Here is an 11960-nt window from a genome sequence, read left to right on the forward strand (position 1 = left end):
TAAAGCTTTCAACATTTCTTCCATTTCAGGCCATCCACCAGATAGAGGACCCACGGAATTGGCCACATATTCAATCCCATAGTTTTATACCCTATAGCTTTTTTAACTAAAATTAATCATTATTCAAAATTTAATATAAATCTTTACCTATAAAAGCTGATTTATTTTGCACTCAAATTGATCGTTTGGTGTTTCATTCCATGTGAGGTGACAGGTGAGTCACGACTCGTTTCTTGGCATTGGTAATGGTTGAGTGTCGATCCGTAAACATTCCTGTTAAATATATAAAGTGCAGTTGCTGCATGTCACCGACCGCATAGCGCAGTGGATTAGCGCGTTTGACTTCGGATCAAAAGGTCGTGGGTTCGACTCCCACTGTGGTCGAATTTCTTTTCGCCAACAATATTCACCAACAACCAGCATCTGTTACATTGCTTGCTTTTTCGTTCAAGATTAAAAAAGAAAATTAATTTGTTGTTTAAAATAAAAATCGTAGTGATAGTGCTCACAGAAACAGATTAGTTCATAACCATAAATAGCAGAGGCCGCAGTTATTGTTTATTTTTGATTTGACTAAAAGCAGTTACTGTCCTTTGTACTATTATATCTGTCATTGCCAGAAAATCTTTTGATTGTGATTAATCATTTGGCCGATTTTAAACATGATTTAAAAGTGATGTTAATTAGGAGAGATTCAATTGGTTCTGTGCATCAGCACCGGTTGGCAATCAGAGGCCAGGCTGGTACTCAGGAATTCTGGGGGCATCCCCTCTTTTTAGAGCAGAAGATATATAATTCAGGTGTCTGATTTGTCAGGAGAGGATGTTGATTCTCACTAGCATCTGTGGGATCGTGGTTTTTCTGCGTTTTCTTCTCTTTGTTTCTGTTCTGGTTTGATTGTATTTCTCAACCAAAAAAAAACCATAAATAGCGTGATTTATTGAAACCCACGTGCAGCTTAACATGTTCCCTCGTCGATCTTGTCCGAAGCACACATTACATTACCAGGCATTGGATTTGACTTTTTCGGAAGAAATAAACCATTACCAGGCTGGCATGCTGTAAATTGCTTCTAAATTTTAATTAATAATAATAATAATAGAGAACAAAAGCATCCACCGAATCCTCCGAGGCCGAACTTGAAAGTTGAAGCACCCACTCCTAAAACATGGAGCTCCAAAATCCCACCACAACCAAAGTCAGAACTCAGAAATCAGAACGAGGGAGGGAAGATAAGAATCAAAGCAACCGACTGCTTCACATATCCATTATAATATAGACTCGCCTCTGAGTCAGATGACCAACTTCTGCAGTTACACATGGACGCGTGTTGCGTGTAAGTTTATCTCATCTTTCTTGTGTGTTGCCCCCAAGAAGGGATAGTTAGTTAATGGAAACTGTCCTTTTGCTCGTAGGCTTGATTTTTCCCTATATCACGTTCTCTTATTGGTTGAACAAAATACATGATTGATCGTTACGAAGGAAAGGTTCTACCTCGTCCCAGCCCAGCCCAGGTTGTTATACATTGTCATTGGAGAATATCTTCATCTTGGGTGGAAATTATGTTTGCTTTGGCCCATGAAATGGGAAAAGTGAATGGGTGAAATCCTCCTACCATCGTTTGCTCATTTTGTAAGATGTGACTGTAATACATGTTAAAGTTGCAAAATTGAGACGGGACCCTGATTTGCCTGGCCTAGAACTCTAGAAGACCAAGACCAGACTTACTGGGTCTGCAGAGGGATATATATAGCAAAAATGAAGACCCATACGGGCAAACCAGCCCAGAAGTTTTGTGGACTGGGCTGACAAGTACCAGACGTATATATGATGGATTATGATTGCCTGAAATCACAATCTCATTCTTACATTTACATGGATTATATTCTCTTATCTCTAGGTGATAGTGGTCCCATTCCGTCACCATCACTAATTATATATATACTAGTATCTCCAAGACAAAACTATTTATAATTCATGGACGGTTTTTAAATGGTTATAAATGGGCAGTTTCTTAACTATTATAAGTGGACAGTTTTTGAACAGTTATAAGTAGGGAGTTTTTGGAGTGGGAATAAACAACATATATACCATTTTTTATGTCCATTGTATGTTGCTTAGATAAGGGGTAAATATGTTTAATAAAAAATCCAGAAAATGGGGCTATTCGCTCTTTTATTAATAGTATAGATATATATCCTGAAACCCCACCCCCTGAAGGCTACTTGAAAATTAATGTCAATGGTGCAACTAATGCATCCAGTGCTTCAGTAATACGTATAGTAGTGTGCGACCATCATGATGTATTTCAGTTGGCCTGCGCTATCCCTATATCATGTTTCTCGGTTGCTTTCGTGCCACAGGTTGTTAATCAGGTTGCTCATGTTGTTAATATTCAGCAACACCATCCTCCATAGAGACAGAGTGTTGTATATCTGAAGTTGTAGGCTTGGTAGCGGTTTTTAATGGATCATTGTAGAAAGTTACAAGCCCATGGGCTACCTCCCGTTGCGTAGCCCATGGAGCGAAAAATATTGCCAACTCAAATCACCCTTGTCCCAATTATTGGATATCAGCAAAGCATCCAGATCAAGAGAGACTAAATCAAATTATGCATATAAACCAGAATCAGTGACATTTGGAAGGAAGGGCTTTTCACGTTTCACGTAGTGGCTTCTCAAGTTACATGAGCTGAAAAACTTGCAAAGTTATTAAAAGATGTTAGGTGAAAAAACTGGAAAACCAAAAATAAGCTAACACGAGCCAAAAAAAATGACTTTCTGATTAGGCTTTCTTAGGTAGCTTCTCCAATGCAACACAGTTCTACGTAGGGGATAGAACGTAGAACTGCTGGTACGGGGGGTGTATGGTCTGCCTGACAACTTCAGCAAAGGTGTCAATGTACCAGTTTTGGACTGAACCAACCAACAACAAATATTGGATTGGACCAATCCAGTCCAAAAATATTTATTAGATTGGATTGAATCTGGTCGTTCATAATAAATTTATATTGAATTGAGTGGATTAAGCCAATATCTGATCTATTGATATATAAGACAAGAATATAGGTGTCAATGAATCAAGTTTGGATTGAAACTAATCTAAATTAAAAACGAACATAACATATTGGACGGTCCAGACATTGAATTGGACCAATACAAAATTTTCCAAAATATCCAAAGTTTCCCCAAAATCCATATTCATAAAAAGAAGAATTATATCCAAGTAGGACCCAATCCTAACATGTCTCGATTCTCAATCAATAATGAAACTGGCGAACTTTGCAACTGAAGAAAGATCAACGAATCAAATTCAAATGACAAATTAAAAACTAAAGAAACTCGAGTACTTGTGCTCATTTCGAAATAGTCAAACAAAAATGTAGAGAAATAATGCATAGTGTGCAAATTTCGATGTTTCTATCCTTGAAAACTTTGAAAGCATCAAGGATGTGTCTCGCGTCCTTGGCAACTAGTTCCCACCCTACACCTTGATGGCATACTTCCTCATTGGAAAATACCTTTCCCTCTTCTCTTCCCGTTTTGTCTTCAAAGATGTCTACACAAACACAAACATTTAGATACAAGGAATACGAATATGAACTAACAAACATGTTAAAACAAACATTTAGATACAAGGAATAGGAATATGAACTAACAAGCATGCTAATGGACCAATACAACAGTTACAATTAAATAAAGGGAAAATTCCCAATTAGTACCCTGTAGTTTGGGCCTAGTGCCATTTTGGTCCCTGAACTTTAAAAAGCAAAAATGTAGTACACAAACTTTCAAAACGTGCCAATTTAGTACCTACCGTTAACCAATCCATTAACCGGCCATTAAGTGGCATTTGAAAAAGACACAAATGCCCTTCGAGTGTCATCTAATTTTCTTTATCAACCATCCAAACATTGATAAAAAATGAATAGTGCCAAATCCTTGCCTCTTCTATTCCAGAAAGTTGGGGTCACCGGAATGCCCAATGAGATGTGACCCCAACTTTCTTGAATAGAAGAGGCAAGGATTTGGGACTGATTCATTTTCTGTCAATGATTGGATGATTGATAAAGAGAACTAGATGACACTTGAAGGGCATTTGTGTCTTTTCAAATGCCACTTAATGGCTGATTAACGGGTGATGGTTAACAACAAGTACTGGATTGGCACGTCTTGAAAGTTCAAGTACTGAATTGTCGTGTTTTAAAGTTCGGGGACCAAACTGGCACTAGGCCCAAAGTACAGGGTACTAATCGGGAATTTTCCCTTAAAGAAAATACTACAAGATAGAACAGGTAAATCTACAGAAACGCTCGTTTACAAACTAAGGGTCCATTTGGTTCACTGTCGGAATAGGAATCAGAGTGGTCTATTACCCGCCTGTTTGGTTTGGGAATCGGAATCGGAATCAGAATTGGAATTGGTGAGAACAGGATTCTCATTCCAAAGGGAGGGGAGGGAATGGCCATTTCCTCAAATAGGGAATGGGAATCAGATTCCGATTCCACCCAACCAAATGGTTGCAATTGGAATTCAGATTTCGATTCCAGACCCCTATTCCCCCCACAAACCAACTTAGATGAACCCTTCAGCTCAGTCCTTCCAAACGGGCCGGTAGTAATTGTATCCATGCATTGAACTACATAAATGAAGCAGAAGCAGAAGCATGAAAAGGCCATGGCAAGAGACACTTGGAGCACATTCACTAGAATCCTCGAATCATTGTTCAAGTTTGATGCATATAGGGTGATAAGGAGCAATATCAGCATTCAGCAAATGTTGCTTGTACCGTTTATACCCTGACAAATGGAGAGTGAATTAGTTAACATTAGGGTAATAGGGACCCTGTCCCCCAAAATGATAGGAAGAGCAAAGTTCATTGAAGCATAGGCAATGGAAATCATACTAGCACCCACTGCAAAGAAAAAGAATTACCAAAAGCAGCAATAGGAATCACGAAACTGAGTATTAACTGCAATGTTTTATGCCAATGTAAATTGCTAATGCAACCCTATTGCCACTTCACGCTAAGAGCAACTACCCATGCTCAGCCTCATAGGCTTCAAAGATATTCATTTTCATTTCATGTATTACGAACATCTGGTTTTCTGAAGACTCAAATGCAGAGGTGGATTAAAGTCATTAAACAGAACCCAGGTTTTAAAAGTTAAAGAAAGAAGGATTATGACCAAAGTGATGTTGAAAATTCATTACATCTATAACTCCAAAACCATAGATCATTGTCTTGTACGCCGGCACCAAAAGTAATATAAGATAATCGTATAATCTCCACCACTAACAAATCAGTACACTTTGGTCCAGACAACATTTCAGGTGCCTGATTTGAAACCATATGAACGAAGACGCTTTTCCAGAATGGCATCAATGAAAATAAAAATTTAATTTAAAAAGTCAAAACATCAAGAGTACCTGGTGGGCGGTTAGGCGTTTTCGGATGGCCCTGGTTTTCTTCGGACGAAGATCTAGAGGCACGAACTTCTTATTCTTGTAGGCTTCCCTCAAAGCCGCTTTTTGTTTCTGAGAAATCACCGTCAAAACTTGTGCAATTGACAATCTAACCACCTTTCTGCATTCACAGAATACCGAAAACTGAAAATGACATAAAAGGGTCACCAACCGATCGATTAGTCGATCGATGACGTTATGTAGAAAATCCAAGACACCGAAAAAAGCATCTAATATTGCGTATCTTAGAGGAAAGGGAGACTTTTATACATCTTGGATAGCTTATTGGGTGCTCCACCAGTGACCTTGGCAACTCGAAGCAGCGCGAGTTCTGCTTTCAGATCGTTCAACTGGTTCAAAAGCTCGGTCTTCGAATTTCCTCTGAGTTCGTGAACCTTGACTCTTGCTGCAAAAGAAACAACAAAGAAAAATAAAAACAGATCAAAGGAGATCCGTAGCGATTTAGCATCATCCGATGTTCTGAGGAAATAAAAGCGGAAGAAGGTTGAGTGATGTTTTTTCTTCCTTCGTACCCATGGCTGTGACTTGCGAAAGCGGCTTCCCTGCCCTATGTGTTGTCTGAAAACCTGAAATGCAGAGGAAGAATTCTCACAGACGATGGAGTTGTTATTTTGTCCCAAAATCAAAACCCTAAAACGATAAACCCTAGTGACGTTTACATTTCACGTGCGAATGTAGAAATGGGCTGGACCTTCAGCATTAATGGGTACGATTCAACGGGGTGAGGAAATACTAGGGTCGGATCTGGCCCGGGGGCCCAGGAGACAAAGGACCACCGGCTCTACGGTGCACCTTGGTACAATTGATAAATAAAGTATAAAACAATATAGAGATCCTTCTGAAGATTTCAAAGTATAAAATAAGCTATAACCTAGTTTCTTTGTATATCACAAGCAAAAAACAGGGTATGTGGGTATTCCTTCCACTTCTCACGAAGTTTTATTATTTTATTTTAATACATGTAAAATGTCTACTATGACTTATATTTTAAATTTAGGGCAATTTTTATAAATTATCCATATCGTTTAGTTAATTGACAAACTATACTTTTACTGTTTAACTATTGTCTTAAACCATTCTTATTGTTTTTGATAATTGACTAACTCTATCCTATCGTTAACATCCACTAATGTTCCATCAAAATCTGTACACACATGACATCACATGACGTATAATTTTTTTAAAACCAAATATTACCCTTCGTCCCTCTCCCTCTCCCTCCTTATTCTTCATCTTCTTCCTTTCAACAACTACAAATTGAGCTCCACTTTTGCCAATGTGTTCATTTTCATCTACACCTCCAACTCCATCTTCAATCTGTCAAATCCACCTCTATGTACGTCTAAAACAAAATTGAACAAAGTGTAGTCCAAGCGAGAAAGTGAAAATGCTTGAAAATAGTAAAAAACCTCCTCTGCTCCGTATGCACAAAGATGTCAGAACTCGAAAGAGGATCATGGCCACTAGAGCCTACCCACATTTGCAGAAGTGTTTGCAATTAATAAAGTGCCCCATACTCCCAATGCCACAAATTGTTGCTCAGCAAGCAAATTTGAACCTTACTAAGGGGAGGGAGCTCAAACGTCACCATGAAATAGAACCTGTAGCACAACCATATGCCCACCTTACTCAACAAGCGAATTCAAATGCCTCCTCGAAACCACGCCTGACTTACTCAAATGCCTTCTCCCCATCTCATACTATTGATGGGCACATAACCAACCACCAAGGTCATTGAGGGTTCACAACAAGGGATGCTTTGCTGCCAGGCAACCATGTAGCAAAAAATCATCGGATGGTTCCAACCGCTCTACCAGCTTGCAAGATCACCGTCGCTACTAGAAGTTGTAGTGGTGGCAATGATTTTTATAAATACTCTCCCTTTTATTATGTCATCGGCCAACTAGGTGTTCTTCCTCATCTTGATTTGCTTTAGCCTCTCTGTCGCCAACCTAGTGTCAGCTTGTGGCACCTCCACTGATACTTGAATTTGTTGATGCAATGGAGGGTCTGAGACACGGAGACATAGAAGATGAGGTGGGCAAGCGTGAGGAGCCAACAATGTCGGCATTGGAGGTAGAGTGATTGGACCTGGACGACGAAGACCAGACTGAGGAAGATGAAGAAGAACTGGAAGAGCTTCCAAAGCTCATCCTTTTATAGATCAACAAGTCATTTCTTCTCCAGGGTATCTCGAAGTGGAGCTATATTAAGGTGTTTAGGGCTTGCAAAGCTGTTTCTTTCGGCTTTCACCTCATTTTCCAAAATGTCCAATAACAATAGAAGCTCTCGAATAAAACTACTATAATGTCAATGTCTGGGAAACCCAAGTTTGGATTTTCTATTTCTCCATTTTGGGGCTTTTGTTTAGGGTTTTAGACTTCTCCCTTTCTTTACGAGTAACAACATTTGGTGGTTCCTTCTCAATAGAATCGTCGCTAGTTCTTCATCCCAAATCTTGTGATAGAGCTCGAAAAGGTCCTAGTCGTGAAAAGTCTTGGTGAATCCACAAGTAAACCACTCACCGTTTACATGTAGAGGGAATTGTTTCTCTGTTCTCCGTTGGTTCCTGTTGGAAAATGGGATCACTGTAACTTTGGAGGAGAAGTTCTGAGGCGTGTCTGAAGACACTGTCTTTAGAACGTTATTTGCCCCCACTCAGTTTCACTGAGTTTGCTGTTGGGTAAAAGGCAAATCCGTTCTCAGGGTACAACAGAGCCTTGGGCGAGAATCTGCAACCAGCAAAGTTGAAGAATCTTCGGAGAAACCTTTTGTGAGACTGTAGTAGACCGGACTGAGAGAGAAAGAGAGAGAGAAAATGGATTTCGAAAATGTGTGTTTTTGAAGTCCAATTCATGCTCCTTAAATAGTTTATGAAGAGGTATGAAGAAAAGGTAGGTGCTGGTTTAGAGAAGGCACCTTGAATAGTCACAATTTCAAACATTGTGACTGTTTAAAAAATAGTTAACAGTTAATGACTGTTAACTTTGAATTGTGCCTCTTGATCACACCCGATCGAATCGTGACCATTGATCTCATCAACGGTCAGCATCGCACCAAAACCAAAGCCGCCCTTCGCGAGCCACGCGGGTGCGCACAAAGTGCGCCTCTAAAGCGCCTCATTGCATCGTACACACGTGTGCGTGTGCGTTGCGCGGTATCAAACCCCCATACTCTCCTCTACTATTTCTAAGGAGTGTAAATCAGTTCCTATTAAAATACTGAAAACAAAGCTTATAATTTTCCAATGCGAGACAAGTTCAAAACTGGGTTTTGTAAGAGAAGCTAATTTTTCAATCAAGTGTGTAGGTGCAATTTCTCATGTAATTGACAAATCAAACCCATTGGATTTAATCTCTTATGAGATTAAAATCCAACAATCCCCCACATTGATTGATTAATTACATAGTTCTCTCTCAATCCAAACTACTATGACACAGTTATACATACAAAATATGTTTATCAACTTAAACCTTTTGTTAGTATAGATATCTCAGAGCCTTGTCAAAGTTATGGGTGGTAAGACATTAAACCAATTACTCTCAAGACAGACCGAAGACACCCATATACACAATAATGACCAATCTCTGCAAGAGTTTCAAGTTCTGCTCACCACTGTTATGGCCATGTGCTTCTTTCCTGGTTTCATGAACAATCTAGAAAGCAAACCCAAACTCTCATGAGAAGCAGCACCACTTCTATGTTCACATAGGTGAAGCTCCACTATGTGTTCTATTATTTGATACATTTAAGAACTTCATTAAGAGTTTAACTCAACCTCTTATCATAACGGACAACATTGTTTATGTTGTGATGGGAAATTTCTCAATGTCAATGCTAATAGTCACATTGTTGTAACTTGTTGTTACCCATTAAACCCAATACTGATGGTTTTTCAATTCAAGTTGGGTTACCATTACAAGTGACTAAGTAAAGGATTTTAATCTCATCTCTTTGGTTGTCATTCTTACCAATTCTCTAGCTAAGCCCTTGGTAAGAGGATCGGCCAAATTTTTACTTGACCTTACATAGGTTATAGTGATGACTCCATCTTGAATCAGTTGCCTAACAAATTCATGTCTCATATTTATATGTTTGGACTTACCATTGTAGATACCACTGTAGGCTCTTGATAGAGTTGTCTCACTATCACAGTAAATGGAAATTAGAGGCATAGGAGTATACCAAAGTCTTATATCCAATAATAAATTCTTAATCCATTCAGCCTCTTTCCAGCAGCCGCTAAGGCTATGAATTCAGATTCCATGGTCGAGTGAGATATACAAGTTTGTTTCTTGGATGCCCAAGATATCGCACCCGCACCAATGACGAAAATCCATTAAGAGGTGGACTTGTTATCTCCATTACTGGTAATCCAACTTGCATCAGTGTATCATTTTATTACAGCTGGATAATCACAGTAAAATAAGCCAAGTTCCAAGGTTCTCTTGAGATACCCAAGAACTCTCTCAATTGCCTTCTAGTGCTCTGCACTGGGATTACTTATAAACCGACTGAGTTTATTTACTATAAATGCAATATCAGGTCTAGTACAAAGCATAGCATACATCAAGCTTCCTACTGCACTAGCATATTCAAGTTGTACAATTGCTCTACCAGTATTTTCGACTAGCTTTATACTAGAATCATATGGTGTGTTATATTCTTTAAACCCTAAATGCTTAAATTTCTCAAGTACTTTCTCAATATACATAGCCCCTACTATGCTTTTTAACTTTTATTGCCAAGATGATATCTACTTCTCCTAAATCTTTCATCTTGAAGACAGAGGATAAGTAGTTTTTAGTTTCATTTATGCCAACCATATTTGTATCCACAATAAACATATCATCAACATAAAGACATACAATTACTCCATAATTTTCAGTGAATTTTGAGTAGATGCATCTATCAGTACTATTATGTTTAAAACCAAAAGCTATAATGTAAGAATCAAATTTCTCATGCCACTGTTTAGGTACTTGTTTTAATCCATATAGTGATTTAACCAGTTTACAGACTTTCTTCTCATTTCCAGGAAGAACAAATCATTTTGGTTGTTCCATATAAACCTCTTCATTCATCTATTTGGTGAATAGATAAATGATAAATGGATACTAATGCTATGAGTGTTCTAATAGAAGTTGTTCTAGCCACTGGTGCATAGGTGTCAAAGTAATCAATCCCTTCCTTTTGACTAAATCTAGCCTTAAAAGTTTGTATAGTTCCATCAGTGTTGCATTTTCTTCTAAACATCCATTTACATTTTATTGGTTTTGATCCTAGAGGCAGGTCTACTAGTACCAACGTGTTATTTGACATTATTGAATCTATTTCATCATTTATAGCTTCCTTCCAAAAGGCAACATCTCTAGAGGTCATGGCCTTACTGTAGGTTTTTTTATCATTTTCAATGTTTAGGACAATAGGTATCTTATTTAAAATCTTCTCTCTATCAGCCTCAACCAAAAATACAATTGACTAAATAGAGATAAAATCTGAACCTAAGTGTTTCTCTGTTCTTTGTCTTTGACTTATTCTAGGTCCTATTGTAGATGTTGCAGTTGTATCATTTCTTCTTTCAGTGTCATTATTATCAACATGTATCGAGATATGAGTTTCTTTTTCAGGTTCTCTATCGTTTTCTGTGGAATCATTTTTTGTAGATTCATAACACAATTTATTTTCAAATAATTCAACATCTCTAGTTTCAATTATTATGTGGAACTCTAACTCCAGAAGCCTATAGGCCTTGCTATGTTTTGCATATCCAACAAACATACTTCTCTTAGCTTTAAGTTCTAAGTTGGTTGTTTTAGGATCTGGAACTCTATAATATGCTAAACACCCCCACACTTTTAGATATGCTAAATTAGGCTTTCTTCCTTTCCATAATTCATATGGGCATTTGTTATTAACTCTAGAAACAATTATGTTATGTAAATGACAGGTTGTTAGGAGTGCTTCCCCTCACAGGTTTAAGGGTGCATTAACTTTTAACAACATGCAGTTTATCATTTCTGTAAGTGTTCTATTTTTCCTTTCGAATAGGTCATTCTGTTGAGGGGTATAGGGACCAAAACACTGATGTATTATTCAAAATTCTTCACAGGAAGAATTAAACTCATTTTTAAAGTATTCAGCACCCCTATCACTTCTAAGGATTTTAATTTTCTTTTCTATTTGATTTTCAACTTCAGTCTTATACAGTTTAAACATGTCAAAAGCTTCATCCTTAGTTCTCATAAGGTAGACATAGGTGTACTTAGAAAAGTCATATATAAATGCTATGAAGTATCTTTTACCTCATCTAGTTAATACACCATTGAGTTCATAGATGTCAGAATGAATTAGTTCTAGAAGTTGAGAATTTCTCTCAACACTAGGGAAAAGTTTCTTAGCAATTTTAGATTTTACACATATCTCACATTTTTCAGTTGATTCATTATTGTAAGCAATTATACCAAGTTTGCT

General features: G+C 37.9%; 1 protein-coding gene and 1 non-coding gene across 3 annotated transcripts; one reads left to right on the forward strand and one right to left on the reverse strand.

Annotated features, from left to right (window-relative positions):
- The first annotated feature begins 310 nt into the window (after nucleotides 1-310).
- Nucleotides 311-384, forward strand: TRNAR-UCG (transfer RNA arginine (anticodon UCG)). The gene has a single exon. It is a non-coding gene; the product is annotated as a tRNA-Arg (tRNA).
- A 2798-nt stretch (nucleotides 385-3182) lies between these two features.
- LOC104599255 (large ribosomal subunit protein uL29-like) lies at nucleotides 3183-6160 on the reverse strand. 2 transcript variants are annotated; one of them, XR_002022760.2, is made up of 5 exons: nucleotides 5999-6160; nucleotides 5736-5871; nucleotides 5430-5586; nucleotides 4376-4798; nucleotides 3183-3558 (listed from the first exon to the last, which is right to left on the reverse strand). XR_002022760.2 is itself a non-coding variant. In XM_010261721.3 (4 exons), the coding sequence occupies exons 1-4, from the start codon at nucleotides 6000-6002 to the stop codon at nucleotides 3484-3486; spliced, it is 372 nt and encodes a 123-aa protein (XP_010260023.1). In that variant the 5' UTR covers nucleotides 6003-6160; the 3' UTR covers nucleotides 3183-3483. The 2 variants fall into 2 exon arrangements, 1 of the variants encoding a protein (XP_010260023.1); XM_010261721.3 differs by lacking the exon at nucleotides 4376-4798.
- Between the last annotated feature and the right edge of the window lie 5800 nt (nucleotides 6161-11960).

Source organism: Nelumbo nucifera, chromosome 2 (genome assembly GCF_055504915.1).
Source record: "Nelumbo nucifera cultivar China Antique chromosome 2, China Antique-T2T, whole genome shotgun sequence".
NCBI lineage: Eukaryota > Viridiplantae > Streptophyta > Magnoliopsida > Proteales > Nelumbonaceae > Nelumbo > Nelumbo nucifera.

What these genes read in the sequence shown, in the direction of transcription:
- LOC104599255 (XM_010261721.3), bottom strand. An exon ending in CCCAATAAGCTATCCAAGAT is followed by an intron (nt 5,587 to 5,735) that starts GTATAAAAGTCT and finishes CTGTGAATGCAG; the next exon opens with AAAGGTGGTTAGATTGTCAA. An exon ending in AACGCCTAACCGCCCACCAG is followed by an intron (nt 3,559 to 5,429) that starts GTACTCTTGATG and finishes GTGTTTGTGTAG; the next exon opens with ACATCTTTGAAGACAAAACG.